Below are 19,945 nucleotides of genomic sequence, written 5' to 3' on the forward strand. Positions count from 1 at the left end.
GTTTTTAAAGGTTGGACTTCTGTAGTCCTGACTGAAATTCATCTATCATTCTCCTTGCTGGTTCTGTTTGCTTTAAGTAAGACAGTTACAAGGTCTTTCTTGTACAATTAGTTGAGAAGTATTTCCTTATTGTCTAGTGTCTGGAAACAATCACATGAAATTTTGATGATCTTCACCTTATATTTTAATAACAGTTACCTGTAAATCTACCTGGGCCTCATGTTGACCTTGAGGGGTCAGATGGTTTTGTTTTGTTCTTTTTTTCCTTCTTTTTTAAATCACTTCTTCAATTTCTTGAACAGTAGAGTCAGTCAAGCTGGACATCAGGTACTCCAGGTTGGCCTCAAACCCCTTATGTAGTGAAGGATGACCTTCAACTCCTGATTCTCCTGCCTCCACCAACCAAGTGCTGGGATTACAGGCATGTCCAGCACATGTAGTCACATGGTGCTGGGATCAAACCCAGGGTTTCATGCACACTAGGCCAGCACTCAACCAACTGAACTATAGCCCCATCCCCAAACTGAGTATTTCCTGAACTAGTTCCTCAGTCTCCAGGAAGTGATTTATCTTTATCACACAGTAACTCAAACTAAAAAATATGTGATTTTTCATGAATACCAGTGCTGTATCAAGAGAGCACTAAATATCACCAGTTTTGTTTTGTTCTTATTTTATGAGAGATTAAGAATCTTTACAGATCTAAAAACAACTATAAATACCTTGGATGTCACAAAACCAAGACTGCTATTTTTGACAAGCAGAAATAGGTGTACATGTATTTTAGATAGCACTTACCACCAGAAACAGGGGCATCCATGAAAACAGCTCCCATTTTCTCAACTTCTTTTGCCAATTCTTTTGAAACTGAAGGATCAATAGTACTGGAATCTATTAATAATGAGCCTTTCTTCACTTTTCTAAGTATAAATAAAAATATTCAAGTTTAAAATTCTGCATAAGTACTTCATGCAACTAACCATACAATCAGAATCAGCTAAAAACTGCTAGACCATCAACTGGCTTGGTATTGAAATAGTTTTAAAAAAATCTCATATTTACTCATGTTCCAGATCAATTTCAGTTCAAAGTAAACCCATACTTATTCAAAAAACAGTAACAAAATAAAAATCTAATAAAGTAATTGGTAAAGTCTGGTATTAGGTGAAGTACACCAGCCATGCTAACAAGTAAAGCTAACATGTAAGCAATTTTTAAAGCCTGTCAACTTTACAGGGGCATTTGATAGGATTTAAATTTTTGTTTGGAGAGTCACTGAGTCTTCAAAAGCTTAACTCTTTAGTAAGCTATACTGCAAACTTCCCATATCTGTATCATTTTCACTAAGAATAAACACAAGCAACTGAACTATAGCTATTTGCTTCAAGAGGGCATATTCTTTCAATAATGGAAACATTTTTAAAAGTAGTATTTTTATTAATTATTTGAGAATTTTAAATAATGTATTTTGATCATATTCACCCCCTCCTCCAACTTCTCCCAGACCCACTCCCCCTCCCTATCACCCCCTTCTCCCACACCCACTCCCCCCTCCCTATCACCCCCTTCTCCCAAACCCACTCCCCCTCCCTATCACCCCCTTCTCCCACACCCACTCCCCCTCCCTATCACCCCCTTCTCCCAAACCCACTCCCCCTCCCTATCACCCCCTTCTCCCACACCCACTCCCCCCTCCCTATCACCCCCTTCTCCCACACCCACTCCCTCCTCCCTATCACCCAACACCCTCCCAGACCCACTCCTCCCTCCCTATCACCCCCTTCTCCCAGACGTACTCCCACCTCCCTATCACCCAACACCCTCCCAGACCCACTCCCACCTCCCTATCAACCTACTTCTTGTCCTAATGGAAACTTTTTAAAAAACAAAAATTAAACAGGCAGAAACGGAAATAAAGGATTGAATCTAGAACCTTCAAAGATGTTTTTTGTGGCAAATTAAAATACATACATTGATAAAGATGGAAATAGGATCACAGATCTTTTATATAAACTTCCATCATTCTTACAGTAGAGATTTCTGGTTATGCTATGAGTTCAGTACAAGTACCTGAAATAGTTCCCTTATATCTAGAAGACAGTGCTTATTCTAGTGGCTGGGAAACTGACCTACACTATAATTTAGCTACCTGGTCTTAGTGGTCCAGGCCTATAATCTTAACTACTCCAGGGGCTGTATCAATATCTGCCTGGGTTACAATGTGAGTTCAAGGCCAACCTAAGTTGATTAAGTGAGATCATGTCTCAAAAGTAAATAAAGGAAAAACATATAAATCAAGGATAATAGCTAACAATTGCATGCAAATTCCCCAAAGTTCTTATCTATTATTAGTGTATGCACATGGAGTTCAGAGGACAACTCTGTGGAGTCAATTTACACAACAAGAGACCCAGAGCCATCTCACTAGCCATAGTTTCCTCAATTTCTCCCTGTGGGTCTGCTCACCCAGGGATACACAATCAAGACTGGGAAATCAGAACTCAGTATGTAGAAATATTAAAAAAGAAAATGCAGAAAAAAATCACTATTTAAAAAAAAAAAAGATACTAGAGCCAGGCATGGTGATATGTGCCTTTGATCCCAGCACTTGGGAAGCAGAGGCAGGTGGATCTCAGAGTTCAAAGCTAGCCTGGTCTACAGAGTGAATTCCAGGCCAGCCAGGGCTACACAAAGAAACCCTATCTGAAAAACAAAAAAACACACTGTAGACAGATCCAACAGAGTATCTGGGTGTACTCCACACAAGAGACATGCCAAGTACTGCTAGAAATCACCTCAGTACAAAGGCTTTATTTTATGTAACAGAAAAAAATATGAATAAAACCTACCAGTCTTCTGTGGTATTATCATTTTCAACAATCTTAAAACCAAGTGGGAAATCATCTGAAAATTACTTATGCACTGGGTATGAATAAAGAATCCTGAGGGGTGGGGAGGTGGACACATCGCTGAGAAGGTAATTATAGTTTAATATGAAACCAAACTCTTCCTAAGCACTGCCTGGACAAAACACGTCTGGTAGCTGTCACCTCCTCCAAAGTAAAGGATATTAATAAATGTTGTGTCACTGTAGCTGGAGAAATTCTCTCCAGCTCCCGCCACCAAGTCCCGCCAGTCCCAGAGCCCATTTATAAAATAAACATACAAACTCTTACATTATTTAAACTGCTTGGCCATTAGCGTAGGCCTGTCATTGTCTAGCTCTTACTCTTATATTTAGCCCATTTCTATTAATCTTTATTTTGCCTCATGGCTCACGGCTTACTGGTACCTTACATCTTCCTTGTCCTGGCAGCGGCTCCAGCCAGTCTCCTCCTCCCTTCCTGTTCCCTCAATTCTCTTCTCTGTTAGTCCCGCCTATACTTCCTGTCTGGCTATTGGCCAATCAGAGTTTATTTACATATAGCGATATCCACAGCACTTCCCCTTTTCTTTTTTTTTTAAAAAGGAAGGTTTTAACTTTAACATAGTAAAATTACATATAACAAAACAATTATCAAGGAAGAATTGCAGTTACAATATTAAAGAAGAGATCCTATCTATCTTATATTTGTGAGTTTAAGGTTACCACAGCATGTCACTACACATTTTAGTAACTTTTCCTTGAGAGGTAAAGCAGGGCCGTAACTGAAGCAGGCTAGGTAATAAGTCAGCCAGGATGCCTTGGGACCACACACACTGCGGGCCTGCTGGATCCATCCAAAATGAGTGCCACTCAACCATCCCTGAAACCTAAACATTTATCTTATCAGTTTTCTGTCTAATATCCAAACGTCTTTTCCTTCCAAGTCTGTTAGTTTTCCAACAATTCAATTTCCCTAAACCTCAAATTTCACATATTACGATTTTCTGAAAGTAAACTTTACTTTCTTTTAGAAGTATTACTAGAAATCAGTGTGTAGGTAACTCAAGTGTCTACATGGTATATGATTTTGTACTCTCTCTCTCTGTGTTGAATTCAATAACAAATAGTTAGAAATAGGAACCAGAAAGCGTAGAAAATGGGATCCAACCACTGTCATTCTGACATAACCACAAGGGTTTGGCAGTGAGCAGCAATTCACCAACAGGTTTACAGCACCAGGGAAGACAGACACTGATAGGAAAGACTGACCTAAATTATACTTCACTCAAAGAGCTACTGCTAACACTGAATTCCAGCTTCCCAAAGTTCTCACTACAGACGGACTAACCCAGAGGACATACAATAACTTTTTATTATATAATAAAATCTTAAATTATGGCGTTGTTTCCAATGTTTGGTTTTATTTTTCCACAGAACCGCTTTTCTGGATTTCTGTACACTATAAGAAAATTATGCTTTTAAGAGTGGTACAATATCAAATGCAAGCCTTAAAAGTCTCTTAAACATGTTACAAATGAAAGCAGGTTTAATGCAAGAGTTAAAGGAAAGAAACAAGATTGGGGGAGTCACCTTGACACAAGGCACATACTTGACTCTAGTGCAAAAATGAACCCTTTATGGTGAGCAGGAAATCACACTGTTCAGTTTATGAAATAAGAAAATACACAGGAAGATTTAACCAACAGAGCTGCAATACCCTAGCAGTTCTAAAACACGTGAAACCAGGAATTATAGCAAGAAATATGAGCATTGAGAAATACATACTTTAGAATCCCATTTGCTCCAGTATAAACTTCTACTGAATTCAGACTGGTGGGCAGCATTGTGATAATCCTGTCAGCCTTTTCAGCTACATCTGCTGGGGAAGACGCTACCTTTAAAGAAATTGCAAAGGAGAATTGTTTAATTCAAATGTAAGCAGTTTCCAGACCTCAAGCAGGACCTGCAACTATTTACTGGCAAACAGTTCAAGAGTATACACGAGTAACAAAGCTCAGTGAAATGAAATAACAAATGGAAGATTAAGTTAAGAGTCTTCATCCTCTACTGACCTGTCTGAAGAATATGGGTTTCACAGAAAGCCCCCCTTAAATGTCCATCCTCACATCACTGAAGTAAATACAAAGCAAAACAATGGCATGTCTTCTTCCTATTGGCACTCCATCTCTAGATCATTCCAAGATAGAAGCCTGGAAGTTTATGTCAGAAAACTTTAGACATTCCCTTAGAAATTGAGAGTTCTCTTCCATTGAAAGAAATTTAGTTCCATCTAGATAATTCCTTTAAAAGTCCCCTACAGAGTACCAAAAATTCGCTCACAGACCTTAGGGTGCTACATGTCTCCAAGCTTTTCATGCCCATAACTGGCAGTGCCAACTCGTCCAACTGCCAAGTGCCAAGTGCATGGGGTAGTCCATCGGCCCCCTGCATCCCTAGCATCTGCTTCTCGGAACGTTTTGGTTTGCCAGAGCACTGCTAACCCCTCAATTACATCACATAGTGTCAAACTCACAGGTCTGGAAAAACACACACTGATAGTGATAGCAGGAATGTCACCACTCTACTGGACACAACTGCTCTGTATCTAATGACTACATACATTTGCTATGGTATAACAACAATGTCTGATTTGTACAACAAAGGTGGGTTTCTTAGACACAGGCGTTCAAATAATCTTAACCACTGATGTGAGAACTTTAAAACTGAAATAATAACTGACAAAATTTGGCCACAACTCAAAAGACGAGAAAGAAACCAACCTCATTTCCAATCTGACACTAGCCACAAAAGCCCTTTAGCAGCCAACTAATTAGAATCCCTCAATTACATCTGCTAATTGAGTGGGTAAAAAAGACAGCATGGATGGAACAAAGGAACACTTATTTGGGGAAGCCAGAGATGCAGCTCAGCCAAGTAGTCAGGTATGATTTTGTGCAAATCATTGAACCTCACTGGCTTCGGTTTCCCAACCTATAATGAAGAACAGTACATATTCCTGTAATCCTAGGACTCGGGAGGACTTGGATTAACAAGAGAACTGCAAATGTGAAACCAGCCTGGGATGCAGAGAGAAACTTTTAAAGACTGAGGCTCTGCCTTTTAAAGAAATGACTCATTTGTCCTCATTCTTAACCTGGATAAATCTTTTGTACTCTTCTGCCCTCTGCCTCCACAGAGAACTCTATGTGCCCTTTTGCCAAACAAAGTAACAACAAAACATCTATTTTAGCTTCTACCTCCAATGTAGAATGAGTTAATATCCAGTAACCTTCACTTCCAGGAAGACTGGTCACTGTAAAATGACACTGAACTCATCTTCTCCCTTCTGTCTACTTACTTATCATAAGGAAGTGGAAAAAAGAAAATCTGGTCACTGAGTCTATGTCCTGGAACTTTCTAAGTCCTCAGACCTTATCCTCACAACTTCTACTTCAGATGACATTACTTCTGTCGGAAAGAAGCAAAGATTATACACAATATTTTTCTGTAGTTCTCTATCAGAAATGAACTGTTAAGGAGTTACCTGTCTTTTTCTCCTCAAAAATTGTCTTGGCATTTTATTTATAGTCACATCATAATTTAAATAGAATGCCACATGAGACATCTTGTCACTTTCGGGTCAATGCTGACTACTACACATATAACAGATACTCAAGCTTTATCTGTTGGCCAAAAGCAGAAAACTCCTAACAAATGGAAACTGAGGCTCTGTCTTTTTTGAAGAAATGATTCCTGTGCCCTCACTCTGAACCAGAAATTTATTCTCATAGAGCTGGAAGGCAGAAGTCTGAGTCTGAAAGCAAGGTGTCATCAGTAGGGCCACTCTCTCCAAAGACTCTAGGAGAGGCTCTTTGCTTCTTCTAGCTTCATGCAGCTCCTGGCACTCCTTGGCCAGCAGGAGCACAATTGTAATGTCTGCCTCCATCTTCAGAGCACTCTCCTGTTTGTGCCTTCTTCCTTGTGTGACAGTCCTGGCTGTCAGCTGCCACTAGCTACACCCCCGGGTCTCATTTTTAAATGGCTTTACTGATATACACACCATACAATTTTCCCATTTAAAGTGGATAATTAGTTGGCTTTTATATATCCCCATATAAGAGTAACTATTACCATAGTCAAGTTTTCAGTCTCTTCAAAAAGAAACTGATATCCATGAGCTGTCACCCCAGTATGCCAAAAGCTGCCTATTTCCCCCTCAGCACTAAGCAACTAATGTACTTTCTTATCTCTACAGATTTCCTTTCTCTTAAGATTTTTTTCAGATAATCGGAGACGCATAGTGCATGGTCTTTTGTAACTGGCTCTTTAATTTCTTAGTTCATCTGTGACACAGCAAATATCAGCACTTCCTTCCCTTTAATTCCTAAACAGTCTATTACAGATGTCACACTTTGTTTCCTCATTCATCCACTGATATACCTAAATGTTGTTTCCACTTAACTATTATGCATAATGCTATTCCACAGAAAGTTCTGTGTGGATATATGTTTTCATTTCTCCTGGATATAGACATAGGTTTGTTTTTTTTTATTGTGTTGGGTTTTTGTTCTGTTTTGTTTTGAAACAGGGTCTCATTATGTATCTCTGGCTGTCCTGGAACTCACTCTGTAGATCAGGCTGGCCTTGAACTCACAGAGATCCACCTGCCTCTGCTTCCCAAGTGCAGGGATTAAAGGTTTGCGCCACCGCCCAGCTTAAATACAGGTTTTCTTTTACTGCTTGGTCAGGAACTGGGGAGACACATGGCTCAGTGAACAAAGTGCTTGCCATGCAACCATGAGGCCCTGAGTTTGGATCTCCAATACCCAAGTAAAAGCCAGGTACTGCAGCATGCATCTGAAAGCCCAGCACTGGGAGGCACAGAAAGTGTCACTTTCTGAGGACAGCACCTAACTTTTCCTTGCATCGATTCTGACCCCTCTCCTGGTCTCTGAGGGCACCGCACTCTTTCATTCACAGTCATACTTCAAAATGAATAAAACAAAAACAAACAAACAGACCAAACTGAGAGTGGTTGAGCTGTTTTCTGTTGTGCCACAAACCCAGAATCCAAACTCTTAGGGGGCCAAGGCAGGAAGACTGAGATTTAGAGGCCAGCCTGGGCTATACAATGAGCCCTGCCCCCCAAAACAAGTAAATAAAATACACAAAATACTATCAAAAGACCTGAGTCACAGCAGTTTCTCACTAAATATTAGGTTCCTTTTTCTTCCATTTAGAATGTAAATGTGTCCTTCACTCTAGCCTTTCTTTAGGCCTACCTAAAATTCCCAAAGCACATGAATGTTATTGGAGAACAGAGGGTAGAGGGGTAACTTCAGAGAATATAATAATTTAAGCAGAACACCAGAAAGTTCTGGAAGTCTGGGGAAAACTGGAAAACCATACAATGCAATGGCAAGCACTTCAGTTGTTCCAAACGTAAGCTGTAAGCTGTACAGGCATGGGAGGGGATAACTGGCATTGAAAAGCCCCTGAGTTTCTGCTCCACTGCAGGAGCTCCAATCAACCTCTACCTTGCTTTCTGGCTAAATTCTGTATTTAACCTAAGACATCCCCTCAGTTTAGAGATCAGGTAGCACTGCCACATACATGTCACAACATAGTGACAAATGTCAGATATCAGGATTATCCCCAAAATTAGTATATGTCTCCTGAAATCAATTAACTACTAACTGATTAACCCCAGACAGGAAACCAACTTGGAATGCTTACTGTATCTAAAGATAATAAAAGGTCACCTTCTTCACTTTCTAGGAAAGTAAGTCATCAAATCTTTCCTACAAAGTTAGTAAGAGCCCAGGTTACTCAGCCCAGAGCACCAAGGAGTGCAATGCCAGTCTCCATAGACCACATGGGCATGAGCAGCTTCAGTGATACTGTAAAGCCCCAAGATCTGTGGAGGCCCACAGAGGATTCCTAATGAGACCTTACTCAGGGTCAGAGAATCTGAGCTTGCTTTACCCAGCAGGGATGCATAAGGAGATAATTTGGCCATGGGTGTGGTTACCAGGTGTTTGGAAGGGTCTATACTTGGCTGTACAGTGTGCTTTGATCTTGCAAGCAGGAGGTCTTTTGCCTCTCCTCTTGGCATGTTATAAAAAGCCTTTTGAATAAAGCTCTAGGCGGCTAGGTATTGACCCAGGGCCCTCCCAAAGCTATCCTGTGTCTCTGTCTTTCTCATCATCTCTTTCTATCTTTCTACCTAATATTTCCTCATTCCTCTCTCCTCCCCGCAAGAACCTGTGGAAAGGTGGGAGCAGACCGGAGCTGGACCCTGGCAGACTCCCACAAGTATCACAATCACATTCTCATGCAGTACCGCCAGTACCAGGAAACACAGAAAGCATGGCCAGGAAAGACACAGGGTGTTCGGCTCTGCAAAGGGCTTCTAAGTCACTAAATCTATTTCTATCTCAGGACCGCATTTGCTTTCAATAATAATTTGAACATTGATTATTCTGCTTTATTTTTTTCTCTCCGTTTTCTATTTCTTAGGAAGCTTTTGGTATTCTTCCAGTTCTGGGGTCCTATCTTGACCTTAGTTACCATTCTACAACTTATGCAAAATTTCCCTCATATTGTAGAAAAAGTAAATCTACTCAATTCAGAGACTAAAACATGGTCTCGCAGGGCGGTGGTGGCATACGCCTTTAACCCCAGCACTCGGGAGGCAGAACCAGGTGGATCTCTGTGAGTTCAAGGCCAGCCTGGTCTACAGAGCAAGATCCAGGACAGGCACCAAAACTACACAGAGAAACCCTGTCTCAGAAAAAAAAAAAAAAAAAAGATCTTTTGTCATTTGAGTTACTAATACTAGTAAAGTTTGACAAATCCAAACACAATAAGACTTGCTTGGCAGATGCTACCATCAAACATGATAAACCACAATTCTTGAAATGTAAATGGTAGCCTAAAAGCAACACACTACAGTTTGGTCATAACTCAGCTCCACATTACAGTCCACAATGTTTTTAGGTTGTCTCCTGGTTTATGGCCAGTAACTAATTATGGACTCACAAAGTGCTGTCACGGAACATTTATAAAGTACATTCACATATATTTTCTCGTCTGAGCTTCATAATCTAATGACACAAGTAGTTAGTCATCATTCACATTTTATAGATGTGGAAGCCAGCTGAGGGGATAACTTACCCCATTAAGACAAAATATAAATGTTTGATCTGGGACGTGGGCTCAGCTTTAAGTCCCAAAACAGATTCCTGTCCTAAGACAGTCATCCCTGACTTTCTCTAACAAGGAGGCTATTTCCACCAAACAACTGCTTCATCAGCATAATCAGCGAAGATATTACCTCAGGAAATGACCAAACAGAAAATGCCCAGGACACCTAGCAGAAAATAGACCCCCTCTCAGCAGCTATACCAAGTGTTCTTTTGATGTGCACCCAAATGTTGAATTAATGTTAAATATAAAATGAAATACAATTAACAACAATTAGATTTTATAACTCTGTTAGGTATACTTCTGAGAAGTGCTTGCTTCTTTAAAAAAGAAAAATAAAATTTGTTTTTAAGAACCAAAGCCTAAAGCAAATCCAAAGACAAGCCTTACCTGTTCACCAGCTTCTTGGAACTCTTTGCATGCATCCGGGAACACATCATAGAGAATGAGTGGATAGCCATGTTTCATGAGATTTTTCGCCATTGGATTTCCCATGTTTCCCAGTCCAATGAACCCAACTGGAGTCTTAGAAGCCATTGACCTAGAACACACTGATTTCAATACATTTATAAATAAAAAATAAATAAATGTGTAACATTTTTTACAATCCCATTGGGGACCTATAAGTCAAAGCAATGGCGTAGTCAGGCATAGAAGTGCATGCCTGTAACATCAGTACTCTGGAAATGGAGGCAAGAGGATCCAAAGTTTGAGGTCACCTTCCCGAGACACTGATTCAAAAACACACAGGGCCAAAAGCTCAGGAAACAAAGGCACTGACAACCTGAAATACATACCCAGAACCCATGTTGTAGGAGAGACTGTCCTCTGATTACCACACTTATGCAGTGGCATGCGCATGCACTCACTCGCTCGCTCGCGCGCGCGCATGCGCGCTCTCTCTCTCTCTCTCTCTCTCTCTCTCTCTCTCTCTCTCTCTCTCTCTCTCTCTCACACACACACACACACACACACACACACACACACACAGTTTAATAATTAAAACAAAAAACAGGGGCTCAAGAGATGGCTTAGCAGTTAAGAGTCCTTTGCTCTTGTCAAGGATCCTGGATCAGTTCCATCACCCACGTGGTGGCTCACAATCATCTGTAACTCCAGTTCCAGGGGCTCCAACACCCTCCTCTGAATTTCATGGGCACCAGGCATATTCATATGGTATACATATATGGATAAATACTCATATACATACAATAAAATAATCTAAAAAATGTTTTAACCCCATAAAATAGTGCTTTAGAAAATAAGAGAGCTTTGCCTCACCTTGCAAATAACATTAGATACAATTTCTCCATTTCACATTGACACTTGACAAATACCACTCAGTAAATGCACATGGCATGACATAATGACAGAGTTTAGAAAGACACAAGACACAGCACTAGCCCTTGAAAAGTTTACAATCTACTGATGGAAGAAAGAAAATACGTCTACCTGCCCTTGCATTTGCAGGTTTTATTCCTTGTTTTCCTTTCAAAGACTTTGTCTTTGAGACCGTACCATGTGACGACTAATCACAGCCATTTTTAAGTTTCAAATCCTCTCCAATGATTGCTCCTACTCACCATGATCATATGTGAGTATGAGAAGATCCCAAAGGCAAATTATTTGAAGCTCTATGTTTAAGAAACAAAGCTTATACTAGGTTAAAAGTTGATTTAGTTCCTTTTCACGACTGACTTTACCACTTCCATTAAATGTGTCATTCTTGTGCAACATCACATTGCTGCTGTGAAGTTTTACTATATACACAGGAACACTTTGTCTTTATAGTCCATGAAGGTCCAATGACAGAAAAATGACACCTAATTGAAATTTTATATTAAAATTAAATAGAATAAGAAGTACATTTTATAAAAGAGATCTAATACCCATAGGCAAATTAACAAAAAGAGAAAATGGAGCACTATTATATTAGCCCACTGTGTTGAGGTTGGGAAAGTGCAACTTAACAATCCAAAAACGTTATAAACAAGGAACACTGCATTTCTAAAGCGGTTAATTTAACAACAACTACTGTTAAGTCAAACAGGTAACAAGGAAGAGAAGAGTGAGGATTGAGTCACATACTCCACAAGCATTAAGTAGCCACTTCAATGTACTGTGCCAAGGGTGACCTCTAACTCTGATCCTCCTACCTCAGCCTCCCAAGTGCTGACATTATAGGTCTGCACCACAACACCTAGCCACTGAACATACAAATGAGATACGGTCCTTGCCTTCCAACAATCTTAAAATCCAAGAGGACATAAACCACACAATAAAACATTAATACAAGCCAGTTAATGTGAAAAACAACGCTGGTACAGAATTTGTGGTTTGAAATTTGAAGAAGGTATATTTAACTTGTGTATTCTACAGTGGATCAGGTTTCACACAGAGCAGGAAGAAGGGAATTACATCAAGAAAAGGAAGCGTGAGCACATTTGAGGACAGGAAAGCCAGAAGACTTGAACAGTAACAGTTAATGTTATGGCGGCTTCACTCCATGACAGTTACCTAAGCACTTTACTGATCACTGCCATCACTTAGCATCCTTCCTAAGAATCTAGATGCTTGCAAGCTTAGGTAAAATGACCACGGCCTTATCTAGTTGGGCTCTGGTTTGTTTGATCTGGTTTTGGTTCTGCAGTGCTGGAAGCTGAACTCAGGCTAGGTATGATCGCTGAACATACTCATTCCTTTGGGCTTCACAGAAGTTCAATCTCAGGATTCCAAACTATTTATGATCATGTGGTCTAGTTACATGGAGGAATGTTCTAAGATATATATTGTAATAGTAGGCTATATTATGATGGCTGCTATTGATTTGTAAATGATGCCAGCTGGATATGCACATATGTGGAAAGAAATAACAGAAATGGTAAAATTAACAAACTATAGACTCTACACAAGACTACTCAAAATTCCCTGTATTACACTCTTACTGCTTCCCATCTGAAATTTTTCACAAGGGGGAAAACTAGCATATTTATACTTAAAAAATATTGTAAGTGACAAAAACAAGTAACTAAAAAGAGTACTGCTAGCACATGCTATAAACAGGACTATTTTATACCCAAAAAACTTAAAAACCTTGAAGTAATCTCTGAATGACTCTGATAAGCAAAAAAAAATCACAAAATGACAACAGAAAATATGTCAATTCTCTTCAGAAAAAAAGCTACAAAAACATATTTAACTTGTCATAATTAGAGAAACATAAAATGAAGAAATATGATACTACTCTTCAACTACCAAATGGACCAACTTTTTTTGTTTGTTTGTTTGTTTTTGTTGTTTTTGTGTTTTCTGGAGCTGAAGACCAAACTCAGGGCCTTGCACTTGCTAGGCAGGCGCTCTACCACTGAGTTAAATCCCCAACCCCATGAATGGACCAACTTTTGTGTCTTAGACAAAAACTATCATCAGCAAGTAAGGATCGATGAAAATGAGTGTTTTCATACACTATCAACTATATCAGATCAGCCATTTTGAAAATCTATCTACATTTTAATTTCAATTTAAAACAACCAACTCAGCAATTTTATTTCCTAGAAATTTACTATTTACAAAGGATCATAAACTTTGTCTTAAAAGGGTCAGCAATAAATTACTTTCAGCTTTGCAAGCCATAAGGCCTCTGCTACAACAAACCCATTCATTCATCTGCTCTAGTTTGAAAATAGCAATAGCTAATAAAAAAAAAAAGCGCACGGCTTGATCCAATACAATACTGTTTAAGTATGGCATGTGCACATATGTATGGATGCATCTGGGGGCCAGAGGAACATTGGATGTCTTCCTAGATCCCTCTCCACTTTATTTACTGAGACAGATCTCTTGAACTATGAGCTTATTGATTAGGCTAACCTAGACAGACAGCTTGGGGTGGGGGACAGGGGCTTGTTATAGGTAGGACACCACACAGCTTTATGCGTGTACTTGGAATCCAAACTTGGGTCCTCAGCTTGGAATGGCAAGTGCTTTAACTACTGAGCCATATCTTAAGCCCTCAAATACAATTTTACTTATAAAAACAGATACATGAAAGCCAGGCGGTGGTAGCGCACGCCTTTTAATCCCAGCACTCGGGAGGCAGAGCCAGGCGGATCTCTGTGAGTTCGAGGCCAGCCTGGGCTACCAAGTGAGTTCCAGGAGAGGCGCAAAGCTACACAGAGAAACCCTGTCTCGAAAAACCAAAAAAAAACAAAAAACAAAAAAAACAGATACATGAATATGGACCACCATCATTTACTAGGTTCTGCTATACACTAACCTCTGAACCACACAAACAGTTTATTATAGCACTATTCATTACAGCAGAAAAATATAAACTAATAACATATTAGTAGAGTACTTAATTCACAATAATTCACAGTAATTCACACTAGCCCAATGCAATGAAATATTACTCCTATATTAATGTAAAAGAATGTGAACAGTAGAGTGGGGCAAGAAACAGCTCTACGCTCCTACATGCAGCAGCTGGAGTTCCTTTCAGAACCCTCAACTGAGCTGAAGCTTGATTAGGATGCTTTAACAGATTCAAGCACAGCGGTCATTAGAGAGGCACTCACAGAAAGGACAAAACACACCAAGCTGCAGTAGTCATGTATATGATTTGGTGGCTCTCAAGTTACATCTCAAAGGTTATTAACATCTCTCCCCTTTTTCCCTCTTTTCCATAAATGAGATTACAGAATGCTCCAGAGGTGTCTTGAATAGGACCAAACCTGATAAGGTAAAAACCAGGTTAACAAGGCATACACAAGGGTCAAGGGATGTCTTTCACTACAAATGGGAATTCTGTGAGTCTTTGAAAATTGTAGGTTTACAGCTGGGAAAAGGAGAAAGATATGGAGGTGATTAACATGTTTAGGTCTTAAGCATGACTGTCATTTAAGTCTTATTTGAAACATTTCTATATAAAAGGAATATTGTCTCTTATAGGTAACTGTCACTGAAAATGTTAAATCCTAGATTTCTTTTTGAGAAAAGTAACATTTTCAATTTTGAGAACTTCATACACGAAGATAGTATTTACAACATTTCTACCCTTTCTTCTCTCCATCTCCAGCTCCTCACGTGTCCCCTCCACTCACTCAGGTTCATGACTTTCTTTATTGTTACACAGGTGCATACTCACACATAAACACACAGTCTGCTGAGTCCATTTAGTGTTATTCACATGTGTATTTGTTAGAGTTGATCACTGAGATTGGATAACTCATCCAAGGGCTCGTCGCTGAAGAAGCTTGGCTCTCCCTCTCTTAGCAGACATGAACTGCCAATAGCTCTTCATGCAGGAGCGGAGCCTTCCAACAGTGCTGTGAGATGTCATTCTGTATGCTGTGTATATGTGTTGCTCCCATTGGCTAATGAATAAAGTTGTTTTGGCCTATGGCAAGGAAGCTTAGAGGCAGGCGGGAAATCCAAACAGAGAGACAGGAAGAAGAAAGGCAGAGAGGGGAGACACCAGCACCACCAGAAGAAGCAAGATGTGAAAATACTGGTAAGCCATGGCCACGTGGCAACTTATAAATTAATAGAAATGAGTCACGTTATAAGAGCTAGCTAGTAAGAAGCCTGCCATAGGCCATGCAATTGGTAATTAATATTAAGCCTCTGAATCATTATTTTATAAGTGACTGTGGGACCTTGGGGCTAGGCGAGACGGGAGGATAGAGGATAGATTATTGAATCTACTTTTAAAGAGCTCTTTTAAAGAGCAGCAACTTGTTTAAAATGTTTTACATTGCTATGGATTTTAGTTTACTGATACAAATTTAAAGTTAATTTTGTTACACGATATGTATATTTCTACTCTTGTTTAAGGTATTATGTTTGTGTAGCTAATTTGAAATTGTAATGTATAAATAAGAAATACAGATTAATAATTAGTCATCCATGATAATCAAACTTATAGTCATATTAGTTAAGTTTTCTAGGTATACATAGATATATTTCATTAGGTAATCTTCAAACACTTCAAAGACCTACAGAATATGGCATTTTAAATGTTTTAAAAAATTAGACTTTTCTGGACAATGAGACACGTCTGCTCCTGGCAGCACTGATTGATTTCAAAGAGAAAGATGGGCATCAAAGACACTCCATACAGAGTATATCTTCTTCTTGACAAAAATAGCCATTTGGGCAAGAGGCTACTCTTGCCTGAATTGCTGATAATATGTTGTATAAACTGGACATACAGGACCCACAGAAAAATGACCACAGAATTTGCCAAAACAAGGTGAAATGGTTCTTCAGGTTTCTGCTTTGCAGAGGAGACTGCCAAATATTCTACAGGACACAGGGAGAAGCAACTAAAAAACTCTAGGACTACTGGCTAAAGATGGATGCCCCAACATTACAGAGGAACTTTGGATGACTGTCCAGACAGGCAGCTGTCTCTGTCATTTCCAGAATTTTGGAAGTTGCTTACAATGCATTTCCTGTTTACTGAGGTAATATTATATCCTTCTGGGGTCTTTGATGTAGTTGAAGACTAGATAGCTATAATTACAGTTTTCCTTAGTCATGATAAAAGATAAATTAGAGCCGGGCGGTGGTGGCACACGCCTTTAATCCCAGCACTTGGGAGGCAGAGCCAGGCGGATCTCTGTGAGTTTGAGGCCAGCCTGGGCTACCAAGTGAGTTCCAGGAAAGACGCAAAGCTACACAGAGAAACCCTGTATCGAAAAAAAAAAAAGATAAATTAGATATGAAACTTTAGACTCACAAATATAGGATAGATAAAATATTTTAATTTTGCCAAATACAAATAGACTAGATATTGTAACTTAATTCTTGCTTGAAAACTCTTCTATTATATGTAATTTTACCATGTTAAAGTTAAAACCTTCCTTTTTGATTAGATAGAAAAGGGGAAGTGCTGTGGAATGTCTTTCTGTATGCTGTGAATATGTGTTGTTCCCATTGGCTAATGAATAAAGTTGTTTTGGCCTATGGCAAGGCAGCTTAAAGGCAGGTGGGAATTCCAAGCAGAGAGACAGGAAGAAGAAAGGCAGAATACCAGCACCGCCAGGAGAAGCAAGATGTGAAAATACTGGTAAGCCATGGCCACGTGGCAACTTATAGATCAATAGAAATGGGTCAAGTTTTAAGAGCTAGCTAGCAAGAAGCCTGCCACAGGTCATGCAATTGGTAATTAATATTAAGCCTCTGAATCATTATTTTATAAGTGACTGTGGGACCTTGGGGCTAGGCGAGACGGGAGAAACCATTCTGACTACATCAAAGATTTCCCACATCTTGACTCAACTGTCAAAAAGTTTAAACCAGTTCAGAGTGAGAAGATTCTTTTCCCTCCCATGTTTCCTTAACTGTCTGTCTTTCTATCCTGTCCTACCATGGTATAGCTGTCTAAGGCAGAGGAGGGAAAACCTCCAGGATAAACTGCCAAATAAAAAACAGCAAGACGCAGAGCATTAATACAAGAATATGCATCTCTATCTATCCTGTCCTACCACAGCATACCTGTCTAAGGCAGAGGAAAAGCCTCCAGAATAAAAACTAATAAAAAAAAATAAGACGTAGAATATTAATAGAAGAATAGGCAAAGAAAAAAATACACATGGACTTATTTTTCTGGAGTTTTGTATGGATATATTTAAAAAAAAGTCAGTCACAGCTCAAATGTCGAGATTTTTACTAAAAATCTTTCGTTTTTTACCATATGCATTTAATTTTTATAACTACATTTGTAAGAAAAGGAAATAAATGAATTGGCACAGTGAATGTTAAGTGCTAAGTGAATTAATTCTAACTAAAGAGGTTTCACTAAATGGGCACATAGGGATATAAGTCAGTTATGAAGCAATTACAGAGTAACAGTGGTGGTAAAGTGGACCCAGCAAATGTGAGCTATGTTACTACAACCATTACCCAGGTTAATTCTCCAACATTCTTCATCCCAGATTCAGATCCCACCTGTCTAAACAATATGTAGCAATGCTACTATTGCCAAATGTCTGGTCCAGGGTCTGCCAACCCTGTCAATGACTTGGAAGTGCTATGGGAAATGTAATAAGGAATGAACAAAGGATTAATGAAAGCAATGTAAATAATTAGCAAACTTTTATAACTCTCAATATCACTACCTAAGTGGTAGCCAGGGGAAGGGACAGCCCGCAGATAATACTCAGAATTTAAGCAAGAGATTAAGAAAAATATTAAGATAATATCAAAGACATCAGTGAAATTCCTATTTATAAATAAACTTCAGATGGGATACAATGAAGAACAAAACTGTCTGTCTAGTGGGGTGAACAAAGGAAGTATCAACAGGCCAGGTATAAAACAGGGAAACAGGATGGATGTTAGCAGAGCAAGAGTCACAGAAGGTGTGCCAGCCACCAAAAGACTAGTTCTTGTGAAATTCCAAGTGATAGGATACAAGAAGATCTGGGAGGACAGTGCTGACCTTTGCTACAGAAGATTAGGAGCTCAGAACAAGAAGGCCTATGTTATCCCAGCCAAGTACATGTGCATCAATCAAGATAGGTTGTCAATGATGGGCTCAGTTCTCTTCATTTCATCATTGGGGCAAAACAAGAAAAGGATAGTATTAAGTAAGTACAAGTATTATCCAAAGAGAAGTTACTCATTGTCTATGATCAAATTTAAATTCTAAGTTTAGGAGACCCATGTGAAGTCACATATATGCTCTTGAAGTGACAGGTTAACTTCTCCTATGTGTTTTTATCAACAGCAGTACTGACAACATCAGAAGGTTACTGAAAAGATTACTTGAAATAAGATATGTAAAGCATTAAACATTGCCTATCACATGAGAGTCAGTAAACAGTAGCTACTTTTATTAACAAGGGTCAAGAGGCACCACTATGGAACAAGTCCTGTACCAAATGGCCTTTTTAGCCTAGCTGGTTAAAAGGAAGAGAAAGACTAAAGGTGGCAGAGGTCATTTAGGGAACTACAAGCTTCCAGTGATGATGGGAGCTTCTGAAGGAATACTTGGCATATAGAACTGGCTCCTGAAGGTACAGGGATCCAAAGGAGTTTAGGGAATTCCAAAAAAAAAGATCAGACCTACAACAGAAATGCATCTTCCTTTAAGCAAGTTTTGACAGTAATGTGTGGAGACAGTGAAGTCAGATGACAGATAAAAATCAAGCTGGGGAGAAAAAAATCAGCCAGCATAAAGGTGATGCTGGTTGATTGGTGAAGAAACTGATGGGAAAATCTGACAACACTGGTTTCTAAACTTACAGATTATGATCTCTCAAATGTAATACGAGCGAGGTTATATATAGCCTGGTAACTTGACCTGTGACCAGAAATCAGTATACTCTGTGTAAAAAGATTATTTTAGATTTTCTAAAATCTTCCTAGTCAAAGGAACATATTTATTGTAGATTATGCAAAAATAATCACATAAAGCTTCTGAATGGACTTCCTGTGTCATAAGATGTTATAGTGTTCTTCCCTTACCTGAAGGAGATACAGTGCAAGATTGGGTGTCTGAAGTTACAGACAATATCAAATATATATACACACACACCCATGATAAAGCTTAATTCATAAGTTAGGCACAGTAATAGATGAATAACAATAATCATAATATAGGACAATTATAACAATATAGTTTTTGAAGTTATGAAAATGTGATTACTCCCAAAATACCTTTCCACGTAGTATTTTCAGTCTAAGGGGTATCATTTCCGGAATGGTATCGCCTCTGGGGACTAGCTCTAAGGAGGGTCCAGAGGGAATGGAAGAGGTGCAACAGAGGGCAATGGAGGTGAATATTATCACAATATGCTGTATCTATGCATGAAACAGAAAATAGTTTAAATCTAAACATACAAAAAAGTACAATCCATACATACA

At 39.1% G+C, this 19,945-nt stretch overlaps 1 protein-coding gene across 2 annotated transcripts in view; it reads right to left on the reverse strand.

Annotated features, from left to right (window-relative positions):
• Positions 1-19,945, reverse strand: part of Hibadh (3-hydroxyisobutyrate dehydrogenase) — a 105,286-nt gene that overhangs the window by 83,024 nt on the left and 2,317 nt on the right. Inside the window, exons 2-5 of one of the 2 annotated variants that reach the window (XM_059257856.1) lie at positions 19,739-19,882; positions 10,463-10,623; positions 4,652-4,761; positions 799-920 (exon numbers count right to left, since the gene is read on the reverse strand). In XM_059257856.1, the coding sequence (XP_059113839.1) occupies positions 799-920; positions 4,652-4,761; positions 10,463-10,609 (379 nt within the window). In that variant the 5' untranslated portion in view covers positions 10,610-10,623; positions 19,739-19,882. The remainder of the gene's footprint in view (positions 1-798; positions 921-4,651; positions 4,762-10,462; positions 10,624-19,738; positions 19,883-19,945) is intronic. The other variant, XM_059257855.1, reaches the window with a different exon arrangement.

The sequence above is a fragment of the Peromyscus eremicus genome, chromosome 3 (assembly GCF_949786415.1).
Source record: "Peromyscus eremicus chromosome 3, PerEre_H2_v1, whole genome shotgun sequence".
NCBI lineage: Eukaryota > Metazoa > Chordata > Mammalia > Rodentia > Cricetidae > Peromyscus > Peromyscus eremicus.